The sequence below is a fragment of the Talpa europaea genome (assembly GCF_964194135.1).
Source record: "Talpa europaea genome assembly, chromosome: 9".
NCBI lineage: Eukaryota > Metazoa > Chordata > Mammalia > Eulipotyphla > Talpidae > Talpa > Talpa europaea.
The window spans coordinates 42577089-42598920 of NC_140076.1; the positions used below are offsets into that span (position 1 = coordinate 42577089).

Here is a 21832-nt window from a genome sequence, read left to right on the forward strand (position 1 = left end):
TTAAAATTTTAGCTTTACAAACTATCTAATTTTCAAATTACTAGCTAAAAATAATAGTATAATATGGAGATTTTTTTTCCCCTTGCTTTTGTATTTCTCTAAATGGGAAAAACTAATATGATAGGAATAACAGTTTGTTTTCAACTTTGCTATAGCTCTGTTAATTCAAATCACATAGTAAAGTCAAAACAAGGCTGCATAGTCAGATTTTTTCCATAGTATTTTTTGATACTGAACTTCACAGAATTGAAATTCACAGAGATTATAGGGTTAGCAGATGACTCTAAATAATTATTTTTAATAATTACACACAAATAAGTTCAAATTAATAAATTTGATTAAACAAGATGTAAAATTAGATCAACAAACTATTTTTATTGAAACCCACAGTGACACATGCTTTATATTTCTACTTAGTATATGATGAAATTATTAATATACCTTGCTGAGGATTATTTCTGGAGCCAAGTATTCTGGAGTGCCACATAATGTCCAAGTTCTGCCTTTAACTCTTTTGGCAAACCCAAAGTCTGTGACCTATAAAAGAAAAAATATTTATGGACATTTATTATTTCACAATAAATTTATTTATTGTGCATAAGTTGAAAGTTAAAAATCAGGTTTAAAATTAAAACCATGAAAAAAATTAAGTCAATATAATTGAGACTAATCCACAAAGGTCACTATTAGTTAAAGAAGGTTAAAACAACTTACATAGTTTTAATAAAAAAAATGAGCAGTGCCAGAAGTATTCCTTCAGTACAGCATGTCTTCTGTCACACATCATCAAAGTGCAAAAAAGGGAGAATTCATTGGTAACTGCACAAAAGGGGGTGTTCCCTCTTTCATATTAGAAGTGGAGAGAAAACATTGCCACATTCCAATATTGGAAGCCAGGGCACCTTGGGCAGCTGCACTGAAGTGATAAGGAGCAGGTGCAGGGGGCAGCCTGTCCAGGTTCAGACTCTGACTCTACCATCGACTGCCTCTGTGACCTTGCTGTGCCTTATCTTCATTAGGCTTCAAATGAAGATAACAGTAGGGCTTATACTTCATAGAGTTATCAGGATTAAATGATGTGTTAGAAGTAAAACACTCGCAACAATGTCTGGCACTGAGTACTCAAAAATTTAGCTATTATTTCTTTATGCAGGAACCTGTTCAGTTCACAGCTATAGAATAAGGGAGGTATAAACAGGTTCTATTCTTGATGGGATTTTTAGTTCTCTGTAATAGCGGGAAAACCATGAACTCAATTTTAGCTCTCAGGAAGAAATTATTCTCTCAAAGAAAGAAAAATGCAATATTGTTAATTGTGGTTAAACGCATATAATTTCTTAGTTTTTTTTCTCAAATACATTGTACATATTATATACATACACATATAACTTCTTCAAGTCATACCTGGATATAACCTTGGTGGTCAATTAAGAGATTTTCAGGCTTTAGATCTCTGTAGATGAGGTCTAGTGAATGGAGGTACTCGAATGTTAGCACTATCTGAGCTGCATAGAACCGTGCATGAGGCTCACTACAAGGAAACAAAACATTGATGATCTGTGAAATAGGTTAGCACGCAGTAATTATACAAAATAGTTAATATGGGGTATAAATATTTTGGAAGCAAAAATTATTTTTTTTTCAAACATATGTAAAGAATCTTAGTTTTCAAATATTTACTAGACCTCTAAATTATATATTTTTAAAGATTTATTTATTTATGCATACAAGAGCTGGGGGTACAGGCCAGAGGTGCAGGGTTGAGAGGATTCACCAAAAACAGAGTGGGGAACAGAACAGGCAGACCAACTGAAACATACTGCTAAGAGGAGCAGCAGGTGAGACAGGAGAGGTCCGCTGCCCCATATGGGTCACCTCGCTGGCTGGCTGGTGGACTGCCCCATAGTGCTGTGCCCAAGCCCCTGCACCACCAGGGAGGCCCCTAAATTGTATTTTAAAAATGTTCTGGTATGCTTAGCAGCATATGCAAAAGAAAAATATAACTCAAATTGTCATCTTATTTTAAACTATTATTGCCCATATCAGAAGACACTGATGTCTTTATAATTATATCTGATCTTGCGAATGACTAAAAAGCAAATGTGCTCATTAGAAATATCTATCAGACCATTGCTACTGCTGGTAGGTTCCATCTATCTTTCTTAAAAATTTCAAGTGCTTGAAGAATTTCACTACACAGAAGTTCTTTAACTGCATCAATCTTAATGCCATTTTACCCAGTTCTTTTTTTTTTCATTTTTATTGATATTGATACCCAGTTCTTATTACAAAAATTATATATGCTGAACACAGGAAAAAGCATCATAAAATATTGATAAAGAATGAAGACACTCACTACTCCATCCAAAACCATAGATATAATCCTAGTGTCTGAATTTCCAAATCTTCCACTATGCATGTTTACATAGACACATAAACATGGTATGTATGTTTGTGTTAACACACACAGTTCTTGCAAGTATATGATGGATCAACTGATAAAGCAGCTCAATCATGATGTCATATTCTGAATATTACCCCAAAGGATGTCTGATTTGAGTTTGTACTTCATCTCCTAGTGTATACTCTGAATTCTGTTGATCTTCCTGATAAATTGCAATGACTTTCAGATTTGTGCCCTCAATGAACAACCTCGGCTATGAATAAATTTCTCTCAAGACTGTTGACACAAGTCTGATCTGATAGTACCAGAAATGGAAATTCCCAAAAAGATTATATATGCTGCTCTTTTTGCTCATCACTGTATTTCCTAGTTCTTAACCTGATACACATCAAGTGCTCAGCTATCACTTGTTGAATGAACATGTAAAGAAAAACACTTTAGGGAGGTAATGTTCTATAATACACTTCCAGTTTTAAACTCATATCAATAATAATGCTACATTGCACTCTGTATGACAAGGAATGAGAACATTGTAAGGCAAAAATGGAAGAATCATACTTATCACTGAAATATTTGTTACTAACCATGGAAATATGTTACCTGGGAAATCCCCTCTTATTTTCTCCATGTATCTATAAATATAAGATGTACTTAGCATCTTATAAGCAAATATAACTTAATCATAACATGTAAGTACAATGTTATTATCATAAATATAAAATGCATTCATTATTTTATATTTATTTCTACACACTGGTGTTTAATAAGAACACAAACTAGATAATTGATAAAGTGTTGAAAGGTAAAGGCAAAATATTCTGTAGGAAGACTTAATGTAATAGTATAAGTCTGGACAGATGCTATTTAAAGAATCACACCATTGATTTTTTTTTTTTTTTTTTAAATACATGGGAGCAGTGGGTTGAAGAAGAAAGTTCTAAACAGGAACTGTAACCTAGAAGAAATAGGCATCAATGTGATGAGGACACCATAGCTAACCTTGTATGAAGTCAGGACCAAAATGGCAGGTTTTGAATTCACAACTAATACCTATGTATCTCTCTCTCTCTCTCTCTCTCTCTCTCTCTCTCTCTCTTTTCTCTCTTTCTCTCTCTCTCCCCCCTTTCTTTTTGGATACCTGATTCCAAGACTTCTAAATGTTGGTCCCCCTTACTTAATATTTAAAATAATCAAATTTTGACAAAATCCCATATTACATATAACCCTTCCTGTCTCTCCCTATTTAGACAGGCAAATAGACACCATCTAACAGAGGAAAGGTGAAAGGTGAAGAATGGAAAAAGTGGGCCCCAACCATTGTTCAAAAATACTCCAAGATATTATGACAATTTATTTTAAGTAAAAAGAACAAATGAAGAGTATCTCTGGGATGTTAAGGTTATTTTTAAAAAAAGAATACTCCATAGATTCCAATTAGAGCCATGCACAACAGTAACTCAGTATTCTTGTAGCCTCAAAGTTTCTAAGACGGAAGTTAGTAAACTGTTAAGTGTATGTGTAGTGAAATGAAAGGTCAGAAAAGACAGTTTCTCAGTATGAATAATTTCTGTCAATTTCCTTTTCTCTTAGGATCAAAATACTTATTAAAGAAATAGAGAATAGGGAGGTAGAAAGGGAAGAAGTAATTCTAAAAAGTATAAAATTTTTTTTGAAGAATGGTTTATGTGTGGTACTTCAGTGTAAAACTTTGAATTATCATAGGCTAGTGTGAGGATTCTAATCTTTTTTTTGAACAAGTAGAGGAGAAGACAACCGTAAATAAAAGAAACCATTAAAGATAAATAAAAATTACTTTGCATTAGCAAGTGCCTGACACATACTAGGTTTGGTTTAGGTCTCAGGTAACTAAAAGAACTCTAATGTTGGACCATTTTCAATATAATTTCATAATAATCTAAGGTTATCATCACTTTTTTATTAATTAAATTATCATCATCAATCCTTATTTGAACTCATATTTAATTTTAATTATAGCAATATAAAATGTAGTGAATGAAGATGCACCTATGTTGATTTTAGCTTCATTCTATTAGTTATTATCAATGAATAGTAGTAGTTTATAAACTATTATATACCAGTAAAGCTAAAAAAATTTAGAAACTATTTCAATAGCTGTGTGACCTTATCAGGAACAATCTAATGATATGGTACAAACTCTTTTAAGATTACATATATATTTTTAAAACAGCATAACAACTTTGAAAACATATTTGTGGGAAACAAATTTTCATAATCTCAGCATGATACCATCTTTTCTATATACCTTTCTTATCTTCATCCTTACACAAATTCTTCCTCAGAATTAGTGCCAATGGTCAAAATATTTAAATTAGTTTCAGGGAGGCTTGGATTTCTAAAACTTGGTCTGGTGTGGTTACTTTTTAATGTTTCCATCTTAATATAGCTAAAATATTACTAAATTAAGCAACATAAATTGTTAGCATTGACAGTAAGTTAACATTTCATTTAAAACAAACACACAGTATAAAATTTAAGGAAGTTAAGTATTAGTTACCTGAACCTTCCAATTCTTCTTAGATGTGAAAACATTTCACCCCCAGGGACATACTCCATAACCATGTATAAATTAGAATTATCCTATGAACAAATAAAGATAAATAAAAATAAGAAATCCAGATTATTTCAAGAAAAAATTTGAAAATAACACCATGTTCAACTAGAAAAAGACAAATATAAGAATATATCCGACAGATTACTAGTATCAGGAAATAGAGAATAAACAGAAAATGCTCAAACTTTTCTATACTAGGGAACTAATATATATTTTCCTCCTAGTATTCTTGGCACAAATTGGTATTTTTGCTTTGAGTGTTCTATCAGGGAACATATAATTCATCCACAATTAAACACTATGCCAATGGCTTAACATCAGCATAGAATACAAAGCAGTATACAAAGGAATAACAAAGTTTAAAAACAATTTGAAAAAGTAAGAATATTTACATTTTGTGTACTAAATCAGGCAAAACGATAACACACACATGATTTGAAGAATAAAGGGAGAAAATAAAAGTTTAAAATATTTCATGATAATTAATACTGCAGAGATGCCAACTACCATTACAAAAAGCTGGAAAGCTGTTAATGTATAAGATAAATCTTGCAAAACTTTATGAGACACTTTAGCAGAGGGCCAAAGACTGTTCTGTCTCATATAAATGAAGAGTAGAACACAAATTACTACAAAAAAGAAGATGATGAGATTATGGCAGAAAAGGTTCAAAAGAAGTACAAGTTGGGCCTCCCTGGTGACGCAAGGGGTTAAGACGCAACCTGTGAAGCTATCTGCAGTCACTGCAACATAAGTTTGATCCTCTGCCAGGAAGCTACCCACATGGCACAGCAGACCTCTCCTGACTCACCTGCTGCTCCCCTCAGCAGTGTGTTTCAGTCGGTCTGCCTGTTCTGTTCCCCACTCTGTCTCTGATGAATCCTCTCACCCCCCCGCACCTCTGGTCTGTACCCCAGCTTTTGTATGTATAAATAAATCTTGGGCCTCCCCGGTAGTGCAGCGGGTTGAGCACAGAATTGTGAAGCTGCCCGCAGCCTCTGCAGCGTGGGTTCGATTCCTGACTGGCCAAGGAGAAACCCACATGACACAGCAGACCTCTCCTGCCTTGCCCACTGCTCCCCTCAGCAGTGTCTTCAGTCCATCTGCCTGTTCTGCTCCCCGCTCCATCTCTGGTGAATTCTCTCACCCTCCCACACCTCTGGTCTGTACCCCAGTTCTTGAATAAATAAATCTTTAAAAAACAATAATTATTAAAAAAAATAAAAAATTAAAAAATAAATCTTTTAAAAAAAAGAAGTATAGGCATATGAGCATATTCATTTGCATGATTATAAGAAACTCTTAATAAGTTATCACTATGACTTCTAATAAATTGAAATATTTGATTTTACAATACCATCACATGAAGAATTACACATTAATTAATCTTCCCCAGGAAGAAACAAAACATTTTAAAATTTTGAAAGTTTACAAACACAAGAGGATTCAGTTACATAAACTCTAAATTTATTTCTTTTAGGTTTATTCATATTCTCCAGGTTTATCATCTGGTTTAGAAACTCATTATAGCCATATACTTTAAAAACACATGAGATTGGAAGTATTTTATTTGGTTATTAGAAAAATTTACCTTAAACGAATACTCCAGTCGAACAAGAAAAGGAAAATTCACTGCCTGTAATATTCTTTTCTCGTTCAGTGTATGCTCTATTTGCTTCAGTTTAACAACCTATAATTGAGAGATAAACCAAGTTAAAGTATTTGAACAAAATACAAAAGTTACTATGATTTAAAAGAAAAATATAAAATGTTTACCTCATATAATGAGAGGTAACTTCCTTAGGAACTTAGGAACTTCCTTATTAAAAATTCCTTCCCTATATACTTTACAACGGGTATATTTGTGTCCTTTTAATGTTTTATGACTAAAGAACATTTTATTTATTCCTTAAGAAAGATAACCTATTAGGAGCTATTAAAGCCATAGCATTTTAATGACAAATTTAATAAAAAATATAAATTTGAAGCATTTTTGGTGTTGTGCCACCAACACAAAATTACAAATCACTTACTCTCTCTGAAATACAATTATCTCATCTAGAAAATTAGGGTAAGAATCAATCACTTGAGTCGCATGGTCAGATTGCACAAATTAGGAATGTAGAACTTAAAGGTGAATTGAGGTTGTTAGTGAGAGTACTCAGGAGAGGGTATGGAACAAGAAAAGGAGAAGAGGGGCCAACCCAAAGATTGGGATTAGCAAACTTTAAAGAGCAAACAGAAGGGAAAAAAAAAAAAAAACAGGAAAGACACACAACAAGGATTAACCTAGAGATGTGTGGCATGATCAGAAAGCACGGGTTCTGAAAGTACTGAAACTTGAGACAGTTTCAAGGGAGTGAGCAGCATAGTCACAGACTTGCAAACAGTCACCTAAAATGGGTGCTTTGGTGGGAGGTGTGGTGATACATCTAAGGAGGTGTAAACCTATGCTCCTATATCATATACAGTGTTGTAAACCCATGTTACCTCAGTGAAAAATACAATTAAAAAAATGAGTATAAAGCATCTACTAGGCTTGGTGAGTAGTCACTTAGTGGAATAGCTTGAGTGTGAGATAAACAAGGAGGCAGCTGAATTGCTGTAGATTTCAAAAGAAATGTTGTAGGTTGAAAAACTGACGGAAAGTGAGCTAATAGATAAACATTTTTAAAGAAGAATACTTAGTGCGTCTTATGGCAGCATAGGGGTTATCACCCCTACAGCCTGAGTTCAATGCCCTGGCCAGGGAGCTAACCCACATGGCACAGCAGGCCTCTCCTGTCTCACCTGCTGCTCCCCTCAGCAGTGTATTTCAGTCAGTCTGCTCCCCACTCTGTCTCTGGTAAGCCCCCTCGCCCTACCCCCCATGCCTCTGCCCTATATCCCAGTTATTCTATGCAAAAAAAAAAAAAAAAAATCCTTAAAAAAGTTAGAAAACATGTAAAAAAAAGATAACAAAGATGGACAATTAGAAATGTGCATGTATGCATATAATTTTAGAGATTAAGACCATCACACCTTTTCAAGTTAGAAGTTAGTTTTATTTTTTTGTTTTAAAATAGAGGTTGGACTGGAACCTCTAGACCAGACTAACACTATGCTGTCCAATATCGTAGCCACTCATCACATGTGGTTCCTAACAACCGAAATGTGATTAATCTAAATGGATGTATACTGTAAGTGTAAAATACGCATCAGATTTTGAATATTTGGTGTCACAGAGAAATACCTCAATGATTTACATTAAGCACATGTTATAACGTGAATATTCTGGATACACTGGGCCTATGTTCGATGTAACTATTTCTTTTTACTTTTCAGTTGGCTAGTAAAAAAATTTCAAATAATGCATGTAGCTCATATTATACTTCCATTGGACAACATAAGCTTAGGCCACTCTCTGTAACTTTGTCTACTTACTTGTTCAGTACTATTTCCTCCACATTTTCCTATCTATATCCCAGTAGGTCAAAACGTCATGCTAGAAACTTATTTATAAAATAGCAGTATTTGTGACTTTCTGTAACCTTCCCTTATTGATTACTAGGAAAATAAAAGCTAAACATTTAAAGCCTGGACAATTCAGATGTCTTGATTCATGTTATATACCACTATGTGATAAATTCTTAAAAAATTGTTTTTTAGGGCCTCCCCGGTGGCGCAGCGGTTGAGCGCTGGGTTGCGAAACTGTGCGCGGCCTCTGCGGCGCCGGTTCGATCCCCGGCTGCTCCCCGGCCACCAGAGGAGGGTCCCACATGGCGTGCAGACCTCTCCTGCCGCCCGCTGCTCCCCTCAGCAGTGTACTTCGGTCCTTCTGCCTGCTCTGCTCCCCGCTCTGGCTCTGGTGAATTCTCTCACCCTCCCGCGCTTCTGACTGTACCCAGTGCATGTATAAACAAAACAAACAAACAAACCAGCAAACAAATAAATAAAACATGCCTCTATAAAAAAAAAAAAAAATTGTTTTTTATAAAATGTGGGTTTCAATACTGGATCAACATGGCAGCAAGGAAACACTGCGAGTAAGACCACCCATAAAAAATAAAGTTAATAGGGAGGAAAAGCGGCAGGTGCCTGTGAGAACTTGGGCACGGAAGATAAACGGGCAACTCTGGCAAACTGCCCTAAGAAGAAAGTTGCCCTAAAAGAGGACTAGAAGGGAGGAAAGCTCTGAACCCTGCTACCCTCCCCCACCCACAAAGTCGGCACTCACTGACCAACAGAAAGGAGGAAATAAAATAAAATAAAATGTGGGTTTCAAATTTTTCCCTGTCTAAATTGACCTTTTAAATTAGTCAAACTCAATCATGTTAGACAAGAGAGCTTCTACTATCAAGTAAAATAAATCATAAAATTACTAAATTTCCATTCCCTCAATCCAAGCATCAACTAATTGATTCCCACAAGGTAGACTGTAGAAGCGATGCCTGTTCTTTACCTGTTAAATTATTTTGTTAGTAAATATACACATATACTTATTATGAATAACTACTTAAATAATAATGTGTCCCACACACACAAAAATTGACATTGAATTATATAACCACAAAAAATAAGAATGAAAATTAAATGCAACAATTATTTGAAATTGTCCATGGATAGTCATTGCACTATATCCGTTTAATAGTCTAATGATAAAACTGATACTTTATTTAGTCTAATGATAAAACTGAAACTTCAGGGAATAACAATGAACACACTAACCTTCTGCTTATCTAGGATCTTCATGGCATAATACTGTTCAGTGGCTTTATGTTTCACCAGCATTACTCTTCCAAATGAACCAGTTCCAAGGGTTTTTTTCCTTTCAAAATCCTCAAGTCCAGCATTGTTCTACATACACATGAAAAATAAAATAATCTTTAGAAGTGAGAAATTCTCATAAGAAGTTTATGGTAAATATAATAGATTCAGTGATATATAACTATATTTAAAAATGCAAAATATATTTTGAAGTTCATATGACTGGTTCTATTTTCCCTTTTGAATAAGAAAGGACCTACACATGAGAAGAGAACATATTGAAAACAAAGAATAATAGTAACAGAAGGAAAGAGACACAGCTGAGATGTTAAAGGTTCTATTCAGTATGAATTCCTAGTATTGACTTAACAAATTAGTCTCGTATTTTAACAATTACAAACTGACCACAAGTGTACCAACAAAAAGAATCATGTAGCCATAGAATTTTAGTGTATTTGTAATGAATATATATGCTGAGGGATCAGAGTCCTTTCACTAATTACCTCTGAAGAAAGCACTGTTTTACTTCATTCCTATCTTTACACTAGTTTACAGAATTAGACAACAGCATGAGAGAACCTAATGGCTTTCATTCTCTGATGTTATAATAATAAGCAGTATTACCTAAAACAATAATACTAAGGAAAGAAGAGTTCCTCATTTCCACAGATAACCCAAAGTCAGAGTCCCAGAACAATAGTCAGTCTTTTTCTCCTTGAATAGATGCTTTGTTATGAGCAAACATCTTTGTTTAGCTTTGACTATAGCAAAAGAACTAGAGGCATCAATCTATTAAATTTGTTGCTGCCACAACAAAATGAAAATTATTAGGAACAAATCATGTGCTAAAACAGCAACAAGTAGTAATTGCTGACCCATTTGCTTAATAGGCTTTTATTACAAAGATCTTCATGAAAATCTTGCAAAAATATTTCCAAGGGCCAGTCTCTACAGTGTTGAGCTGGAGAAAAATGTGATACAATGTCACTCCTACATAAGAGAACCTGGATGGCTAATGGAGTTCACTCCAGTTGGATTTAATCTCTATTGCAAATCAAGCCTTTCATTTGGATACATCATAGCCTCCTACAGAATTATTACAGAAAGAATAGGCAACAATAACTTTTTACACTTATAAGACCTGTTTTCATCATATTTTAATTTTACATTTCCAATCATGATAAATTGCAATGAGAGTCTATATCAATGCAAAAGGAATGTATCTTTATAATTCTGATTGAATTATTTTTTATTTTATCAATTTTAGACAGATTGAAATATTTAATACAGTTTCCCACTAAATAACAGAAACAAACTTCATTAACAGACAACCAAATTTGCTAATCCCTGCTTTTCATACAAATATGCCATCTTCCCTACCTCCCTTAAGGTCTCATATTACATGATGTCTAACTTTTCAAAATCACTAAGGTGACTATGTTTTAAATTATAGGTCATGCTCTTAGTCTTGGTATCTATGGCATTTCACAAAATATGGAAAAAATGTTGAAATAAAGATTTTTGTGCTAAGTTAAGATTTAAAGTACTTAAATTATATACAATTTACCCCATCAAAGTGTTCATAAAAGGATCCCTGTGTACTTGGCATATATCATAGCTGGGTATTTGTGATTAAAAATATGAAAATACACAATAGGATCCCTATTGCCATAATTAATTTAAAAAAATTATCAAAGACATAAATCAAGATTGCTATACTATTAGAAAATATCAAGAGTGTGCAGCAACTTAGAATTAGAATAAAAATTTATAACTAGGTATTACACTGAAAATCAGTTCCTTCTCCAGTTCAGGTATACATAAAACTATTAATAAATAAAAAAACACTATGGCAAAATTTCTATGTTAAACTTACATTTATGCTATGTAAAAATTAAAGTTTCTGAAGTAAAAAATTACTTAGGCAAGAATCATTATTTTATTTACACAGGAATTTTAACTAGGAGAAAATTTTAAATATTCTTACCTGAGCAGGATTTTCCCACTTTTTTAAAAAGTCTTCTTTGGCTTTAGCTAGAAACTCTTTCACTGAAAATAGACATAAAAACAAATTTTGTCTTATAAAAATATGTCCATTACATATAAACATACTTGTTGACAAAACAGACCTAGATTAACTATGGCTGCCATGAAATTTATCTATTTACAACCATGATACACTAGAAAGCTACTGAGATTCTCTAAACGAGAAGCAAACATTTTCTCAAATTTCTAAAAATATGTATTATTGTTCTATGTGGAGATCACTTTGATAATTTCAAATCCAATAATAAAAATATTGTTCCTGAAAACATACTTGAGAGTGGTATTAAAATTGTTAGAAATCAATCTCGGACAAAATGATGATTGTAACAGGCCCCAGTGATAGTAATAGAGCCTTTAAACACAAGAACTGAAAATATCTGAAGCATGTGGTAGTTTGTGGAGTTTCAAGATCACTGACTTTGATAAAGGGCTGTTTTCAGGTATAAGGATTTAGATTATTAGATTTGTGTTCTCTTTACTAAAGGTACAGGGAAATGGAAAAACCACAGATGGACACATAAAGGGTAGTCCCTTAAAAGAACAACAACAAAATACCACAACCAACCAACCCAAACAGTCTAAAAATCTCTTTGTAAATTTGGAGCAAAACTAAATGTCTGAATGCCTAACTTCAAATGTACGTAAAGTAAAGCAACTCAAACCTCATATTTACGTAGTAACTAATAACACTTCTTTAAGAGCTGTAGTTTGAAGACTTAGGTTTGTTAAATGATGAATTATTCAAAAGGAGCCTCTTTTTCATTGTCTTTCCAAAGAGTTGTTAACAATGACTTCTATTTACAAAATGACATCAGGTGTTTGAAAACATAGTAGAAAAACATTTTTCAGAGGTATTAATGACAATAAATGTATTCTTATTCTTACAGTTAGGCGTGAGAACAAAATCTGATTATACAAGAAGAATAATTTTAGTCTTTCTTTTTGTTCAGAAAGTTCCCAACATTTTTCCAAACCCTCAATGTATAAATTAAGGAAAATATAGCAAAATAAAAAATAGGATTTAAATAGTGGTAAAATAGTAAAAAAACTAGTCAAAGTGAACTCAGAGTTCACACTGGCATTCACTGCAGAAATATTAAGAGTGATGATGATGAGGAGGAGGAGGATGATTATGATGATGATGATGAAGAAAAGAGAAAATTAAAAGTGCAAGTGCAAGGCTCAGAAATTCTTTTATAAGGTCATTTAGTGAAGTAGTAGCATTAAGATGAGGCACTGTTAAATACACATGATTATTTCTTCCCTTATCTCCAGTGAAGTACTTCTGGCAAAACACTCTAACCAACAAGCCCTAAGTTAGAATTCTAAAAGATATGAGATTTCAAAATGGTGATGACGAGCACCAAGAGCAGACAGTTTGTAAGTAACACCAGAGTATGCATTTCTGAAGACATTATTTTGCGACTTTATGTAAACTGTCACTTGTATTTTGCTATAAAATACTCTCAAAATACTTATTTTAGAAAATTTGAGAAAATAATTTTTAAGATTAGAATCTTCCCATTGTATGAAAATCTCATCCACCAAAATAATGAATCAAATAATTGCACCTAATTATGTAAATATGATCTTATTTCTTCTGGGGGTGGATTTGAGGGTGGAAAATCCTTACATTTTCTTTGAGTTTAGGATGGCTCAAGTCATTCTACTTCTAAAAGTTAATGTACTACTTACAACTGATACAGGGTGGTTTTATTAAAAAAAATTTTTTTTTTGGCATAAGGACAGACATATCTGCACATGGCTTTGGCCTGGAAATGGCAATTAGAAAATAAAAACATAATTTATTGCTAAATACAACACTGCCTTGCATGACCCCCCTAATATACCTCTGATTTCTTTGGAAAAAAATTTTTCAGCTATTTTCTATTTATAGAACTTGCACATCAGTGTGCAGTAGAAACTCTAGATGACTGCAAGAATACAGATAACTTGGAGAAAAGCAAGAGAATCAGAGAGGGAAAAAAATATCCTTAACATTCTGTTTCAGTTTCTCCTATCACTTCCTGCTTACTGGAGTTAAAGAAAAATGTAACTAGCAAAGGAAGGAAGACTGGCAGCATTGATGGTAAGCTGAAAGAAGTTTCCATTTCCTATTTGGTGAAAAAAATTCAGATACTATTTAATTTCAGTCACTAATAGGATATTCAGGAAATTCTTTGAAATAGTCTCTGTAGTCGTCAAAATTCAGTTCACGGTCAAGTAACACTATAGAGAGTAAATAATTCTCATAAAGGTGTCATGGAAATTATTAGAAATGGACATGAGTAAAAGTTATTAAATTTTGTGGTTTATTTGAACAAATGAAGAGATTCCCTTTTAGAGTAAGAATATGCCTTAACTACATCATCCATTAAATAAATAATTCCTTGAGGAAAACTCTGTTCCCAAACTATTTTTTGTCATGTAAGTATTTACACAGACATAAAATCTCCAGTTTATGTATATGTACTATTTAGATGCAAAGATGAACAGTCAACTCTGAAAATTTAACCAAACCAAAGTATAGCTCTCATAAATAGGAATACCAAAAATATTTTACAATATGCTGGATTATTAATAACTGCAAAACAAGCAACCCAGAAGCACATGCTTTGCTTTCAATTTCATTATTTTTAGACAGTGGTGAATCTAATTTTCTAAATGCTTTTCTCTGGATATTTTTAAAATTCATATCCACTGACATAAGGTGTTGGCAGCTTATTAATAAAATAAGTGTTTGGAGAGACAACCAAATTAAAACACTGCAGCACATTCAGTCCAGAGTTCTCTATAAAGCATATACTCTATGTTAGCAAGTTTTTAGTTTTCTTATATATAAATCATATCTATATTTAACTGTTTAAACCACTGTGACATCCTGAAACAGTCATAGGTTTTGGAGCTTGGCACATCTGAATTAGAATATTGGTTCTAATACTTCTTAGCTACACATCATGGACACCTAGTTACAAAGCATCTAACAGTGATTAGTAACTTCCCTTAGGATAAAGACCTCAAGGAAAGATTTTTCTGCAAATATATTTTGTTCAGTACTGGTCAGTAATGGAGCAAAGTAGGTATTACAAAATGGAGAATGACACTCCAAAAATTAACTCAATTTCTTCCCAGGTTTATATGTTTTAATATTTATTTTCCAAATAAACTGATTCTCTCTATTCAGTCTGTATTATTTAAAGAGTCTGTCACATTGTGTTCTAAAGAACTGAGCATACCAAAGAAATCTGTATGTGCACCCAAAGTTATTTGTAGGAACGTTTATCAACATTCATAGGATGATGAAACAAAGAGACGACTTGTACGCATTTCTACAAGTACATGCAAACACAACTTTTATCACCCTCAAAATATTTTTGAACATATTTCTACACAGGACGTAGTCTAAATATTAGAAATATTTATAAAAAATTCAAGCATGGCATACCTTTATTCCATGTTATTCAGACAATTCTACAATGAATAAGAATGTTTCACTAATTACATTCAGTAAATTCATCTACTAGGCATTCTGGGGTTCTAGATAAACTATGTCAGTTAGATAAACAAGATTACTGCTTATTATAAAGGGGGTCAGAATGGGGGGGTTGCAATTGTATGGGGAATATAAAAATAAAATTTATTATAAAAAAGGGGGGTATATTGTTAGTTATAGTATGCCATTATCTAATTCTTCAAAGAGGTTATCATTCATATTTTGTAAAAAGAGCTTAGAGTTCTATTAGTTATAGATTACAACTAACGTTAAGGTCTATAGTCCCTTTGTTATGAAATAAATGTTACCTCCTCCTTTATACCCCTTTTACATACAACAACAACTTTATTTAACTTTTACTTATTAGATGTCAGAAAAAATGAAGGGAAATAAGCAGAAAACAGGACAAAATAGAATATGAACTTCCTAGGGTAAATACCCAATACATCAGTAACTTTTTTTAATTCTCAACTTACAGTAGTATATTTTCTTTTAAAAGCCATTCATTAACCTGGATTGTCTTATTTAAGTGGTATGTCTGCCTGTACAATTCCCACTATTTCACAGTGCTATTATCTGTTGTTTCTAAAACACCACACATGAAAGCTGCAATAAAAATTATTTCTATAGATTAAAAATTAATATAAAACTAAACAAACCATGTCATCCATCAACTAAAAAAATTTATTCAATAAACTTTATAAAAATATAACTTTATGTTAGCAGCATAACAACAAGTAACCAAGCAAAATTTCTAAATGTAACATTTGTTTTATGAAAATGTAGTTGCCTACCATATACTTCTGAAGAGGAGCAAGCTTGTATCCAAAAAAATAAATTGAACAATGATTAAATGACACTCATATAAACAACATACATTAGCATGAAGTCATTTATACAATTCCCCCTGAATATTGCGTAGAGAAATAAAACTATGTAGAAATTCAATTATTTTACTGTACAAATTCAAATAGGACATTTTAAAATTAAATGGTAAAGAAGCAAAATCAATGATTACATTCAGTGCCAAAATCAATACCATTTGAATTCTGTTTTAAAGAGACAACATAACTAACAACTCACAACGTTAACAATAGCACCCATAATATCAAGTAGCAGGTACTGAAATATGTGTCATATAACTAACTATTGCAATAATATCTCTGGACTTTTGTTATTCAAACCTCTACTGTAGAGAAGACACTATGAATTATAACACTTTATTAACTTCCTTCTGAAAGACATCAGTGTCTTTAGGCATTTCATTTCCTTAGTGTCGGTTTATAATTTTCCCACATTTACCGAGCATGGCGTAGTGGTGCCAAAAACTCATTTCATTAGTTTGAGACAGTGAGTGCACTGGATTCTGGGCATACTGTGGAGAACAAACATATATCCACTATTAGGAGATGAGAAGATCACAGGGAGACAGGACCATTAGGAAGGATGTGACAAGGACTACAACTAAGGAAATTAGAAAGTGCTATGAGAGCTTGAAAGAGGAAATTCTGGGGTATAAGGCGAAGTATAATAGGAATATAGCATTTGTGTCAAATTTTGAAGGATAAAGAGTTCCTCTGGCAAATAAAGTTGAGGAAGAACACATTCTAAGCTGGAATGAGCTTGTAGAAAAAGCATGAAGGAAGAAGCATGGTTTATTCAGGAAATGGCAACTGACTAACAGCTGCACCACAGGGTATAAGTGGACAGCAGTGGTGGTGGGTGGGGTGAAGTGTACATGCAAGAAGGTGCCCAGTCACAGAATTAACTGCCATGGCGATGCTTTTCAATGTTTGGGAAGAAACGATAGTAAACTGAGTTAGTTCACAATTGCGAGACTCTCTTTTGGGAACTAGAAGGTAAGGTCACTTGTTAAGGAGAGGGAAGCCTGATGGAACAAGGAAGATAATGGTGGAGTTTGAGGCCTGAATAATTTAAACCTAGATTAGATGGCTATTTATGTAGGGAATAAAGAGTAGGCTATTACTTTAAAATTATCTATTTGGGAAAGAGAAAGTATTTTTTAATACTATAATTTTTAAATATTTTTGTAGTAATAGTTAATTTTTTTGGCTTAACAAATTAAACTCAAGGTCTCTCTAATCTATTTGTAATTACATTTTCCCCTTCCTCTTTAGCCTTAATAAAAAAAATTCTATTAACAGTTCAGCATATTATCAGAAAGCACAAAACAGGATGAAAACTGAGGTGAATTACCCGTGAAAATATTAAGCTGTAGCAACAAATAACAAACAGTACAACTCCTTCCAAAAACTTTTGGAAAGTGTAAATCTAATATAGAGTGAAACAGTCTCTGCCAATCCTACTTGAAACACCCACTACTTTAGAGATCTATAGTTATTTCTAAGAACACCCTCCATACACTGTACTAAGAATACTTAGAGTAAATAAAATAAAAAACATTCTAGTTGTCACAAAAATACCTCATAAAAATCCAATTTATAACAAAGTAACAGAATTATTCTGTAAAAAGTGGTTTCCTACCAGATGCTTCTGATGATTTGCGTGCTTGATCAGAAAGAATAAATTAAACAGGTTAAATATCAAATAAAATTAAATGCCCACAAGAAATTATCATCCACATGGGTTCACTATATATATACACACAGAAATAAATGAGAAAATACTTGCACATACATGTGCTTTATATAAGGATTACAACCAATTCATTGGAAATACATAAACATGTATGTGTTAGAACTGAAACCCTCCTCTGAAACTGTTAACAAAAAAATCATACTTTGATTCTTTAACTTGAAGAGCAATTTTCACAGCTGAAGGGACATTTAAGCTATCTCACCATATTCAAACATGTTCATTCAAAACAAACTCGCTGTAACCTTATGAAAACAATAGCAGTTATATAAACAACTTTAATTACTGCAACTGTATTTGTACATTTCAGTGTATGGGGTCATGCTTAGTTTTGTTTTCTAAGATATCAATTAGTCTTTGTCTTTGTACAACATCACACATGAATGAACATTCGGAAATTTAATAGGCAATAAAAGCTGTATTTCCTACTGGATATTTATTTGACTTTTATTTCCTCTTTTTTAAAATTAAATTCTTTATCAAGTCTTGGTTACAAGTGAACAGTAAAACTGACTGACTTGCACTAAACTACTGAAATACATAAAAACATTTTGTGTGGCATATATGTTTAAATGATCAAATTATAAAAGTAAATATTAACTTACTTGACTAAATTCTACATGGACAGATGGATACACCATGTACTCATTCATCTCTAATCATGAGTACCTGCTTTCTTCCCTCACTTGTTTTCTATGAAGGGGTACTGTGGATTTTCTAGGCCATCCAAGTTATGTTTCATTGGAAATATTCCCTACAGAATTTCCGTAATAAAAAAATCTTAAACTAAATTTATAGTCATAAACTAACAACACAGACAACTTTGAAATGAACTTTACTTCCTAAACTGTTAGCTGAATTTTTGTCTTGGAAGACTACTGTATCCGCTATAATCATATGCCAAAGATTTGCCATTGATTTAAAATTTAAATATTCTGTCTTGTTGCCAGGCAGTACAGAGCTAAGAGTACTCTAGATGATAGGGTATGCATATTTTCAACTTAAGCAGAGAGTAATATAATAAATGACTCAGTAAATGGTTGTGTCAATTTATATTCCCACCATATCCTCAACAAAGTGTGTTACAAACTTTCCAAGTTTTGCTTATCTAATGGATATAAAATCGTATCTTCTTGTTAAAGATTTGGTAAATATTTTCTCAGAATACTTCTTTAATTTTCCCTTAAACAGTGTTATTACTCTTTTATTAGATTTATTACAAGATTCTTTAGAGCTTTGCTTTCTATTATAAAAGGGAAATTTTTAAAAAGACACTTTTTATTTACTGCTGATATACACAGCACATCGTGATGCTGATATATTAATTTAATTATACCTGGCAACCTTGCCAGTCTCTTTTTTAAATTCTAAAATAACATTGGTAGATTCTCTTGAATTTTCTATGTGGGTGATCACGTGGGTGATCACACATCATCAGTGAATAATAACAATTTTGTTCCCTTCACCTTTTTCTTTTCCAACTGTGTAGGTTATATCTAACAGTACAATACTGTACAAAAGCTGATAATTAACACCTTTTTTCTATCCTTAACCTCAGAGAAAACAATTTTAAATAATTTTCTTTTCCCATATTTACCTGTAAAGTTAGACTCAATTAGTAGATTTAAAAATATTTTCTCTTTTTCAATTCTTTGGAAAATTTGTCCAAGATTGAAATTTTTGATCTTTGAATGTTCCCTAGAACTTGACAGTAAAATTATGATTAAATCTTAAAGAGGTATAGTTCTAATTAGTTCTTTTAAAAGTCTTGCATGAACTAACTTTTGACTCTGATGTATCTTTGTTTTATTTCACTGATTTTTCTCCATGTTTTATAATTTTTTTCTTTTTTTGACTACGATGTTTTCTCTAATGTTTACTTGACCATACTTATCATGAATATCTTTCTCCTTTCCTAACAGAAATTTAAAATTTTTGTACCTAAATTTATATTAGTTTCATCCCACAAGTTTTGATACATAGTTGAATTTTAAATTTATATTATGAGCTAATTCTTAAACTGAGTTACTTGAATCTATAAATCACAAATGTAACATTTCTTTTTGTTCAATTGTTTAGTTACTTTTAAATTATTGATTAAGTTTAATAGCTTTCTGGTCAAAGACCACAGTCCCTATATATCAATTCCTTAAAATATTTTGAATGTGTTGGGCCTCCCCGGTGGTGCAGTGGTTGAGCCCTGGGTTGCGAGGCTGCCTGCAGTCTCTGCAGCACGAGTTCGATCCCTGACTGCTCCCCGGCCACTGAAGGAGGGTCCCACATGGTGCGCGGACCTCTCCTGCCGCCCGCTGCTCCCCTCAGCAGTGTGCTTCAGTCCTTCTGCCTGCTCTGCTCCCTGCTCTGGCTCTGGTGAATTCTCGCACCCTCCCGCACTTCTGACTGTACCCAGTGCTTGTATAAATAAATAAATAAATCTTTAAAAAAAAAATATTTTGAATGTGTTTAGTCATATAATCAATTTTGCAAGTGTTCTATATGTCTGCATATTCTCCAATTACTGGGTGAGAATTTCTATATATACCTATGTGTACATAAATTATGTGTTTATAATTTCTTCCTCTAAACTGATCAGTTTTGTTTTATATATTTTAATGCTTTGTTAAAGATGCACACTTTTTTTTCTCTTATTTTGTATTTCTTTGTCATGTGATTGATTTTAAATGGTGGTCTATATGTGACAATTCTACTCTGATAGTCTTAGAAGAGTCTAATTCATTGTGTGTGCTGAATATCACTTGTGGCAGGTGTGTGTATGTGTGTGTATTTTGATTTTAGATTATGAATTCAATGTTCAGTGGTAGGTTTTCTATGAGAAATTGTACTTTTTGTTAGGTTTTGTATTAGCTTTTGTCTGGCACTGTGTAGATGTTACTAGACTTGAAATATTATAATAATGTACTATATTTTATTGGTAATTCTTAAACTACATAATTAAAGAGTTTAAACTGAAATCTCTTTGAGGGAATGCAACTGGTTACAAGCTCTCAGGAGTAGCATCATATAAACACATACACACACACACACACACCAAGAAACACAAGTTTCCTTATCTTCTCCCCATGGTAATGGAAAGTTTTATTTACTAATCTATGCTTTCACTGAGGTTATCATCTTTTGAGGATCCTGGCTTTATACAGGGGTCTAAGAAATCGTAAGTTGTATGAGTCAATGAGCATCATCTCCATGAAGACATTTAAAAAGAACCCTTGTGGGGCCCTCCCTGGTGGTGCAAAGGGTTAAGCACCGCACTATGAAGCAATTTGCAGCCTCTGCAGCACGAGTTAGATCCCTGGCCAGCCAGAGAGCAACCTACATGGCAAAGCAGACCTCTCCTGTCTTGCCTGCTGCTCCCTTCAGCAGTGTACTTTGCCCGCTGCTCCCCTCAGTAGTGTATTTCAGTCAGTCTGCCTGTTCTGCTCCCCACTCTGTCTCTGGTGAATCCTCTCACCCCCTACATCTCTGGCCTGTACCCCAGCTCTTGTATGCATAAATAATCTTTTTAAAAAAAAGTTAAAAAAATTAAAAAGAAAAAATAAAAAGAACTCTGTGGTTACCAACATATGAAAATCTCTTCTGAGTTGTCAAAGTATGCTCCCCCTGATAGGTCTGGTTTTCATTTACCACTTCACTCTTTCCACACTGAAGATTTCTATTATATTCTTGTATATTCAGTTATTCATTTATGGGCTACTTATTATACTTTCTTCAGCATTTCTAGGTACTGCTATATTTTCATTAACTTTTACTCTAGAAAGGTTTTCAAATTGCTTAGTCTCTAATTTTTGATTTTTTTTTTTTTAGAAGACAGGCTTTGTGCTGAGTTGCAAGATGTAAAGAGATGTGGATATTTGTAGAAATCATTTTTTTTTATCCTTGAAATTCAAAACTTCTATCAGGACTTATTTGGGTGTTG

At 33.0% G+C, this 21832-nt stretch overlaps 1 protein-coding gene across 3 annotated transcripts in view; it reads right to left on the minus strand.

The window, feature by feature from the left end:
- Nucleotides 1-21832, minus strand: part of PRKACB (protein kinase cAMP-activated catalytic subunit beta) — a gene marked incomplete at both ends in the record, with an annotated part of 112554 nt that overhangs the window by 19263 nt on the left and 71459 nt on the right. For 2 of the 3 annotated variants that reach the window (XM_084242062.1, XM_084242061.1), the window contains 6 exons: nucleotides 442-537; nucleotides 1405-1531; nucleotides 4941-5023; nucleotides 6589-6687; nucleotides 9705-9833; nucleotides 11731-11792. In XM_084242062.1, coding sequence (XP_084098188.1) covers nucleotides 442-537; nucleotides 1405-1531; nucleotides 4941-5023; nucleotides 6589-6687; nucleotides 9705-9833; nucleotides 11731-11792 — 596 coding nt within the window. Of the gene's footprint in view, nucleotides 1-441; nucleotides 538-1404; nucleotides 1532-4940; nucleotides 5024-6588; nucleotides 6688-9704; nucleotides 9834-11730; nucleotides 11793-21832 lie in introns of those variants that run through there. The other variant, XM_084242063.1, reaches the window with a different exon arrangement.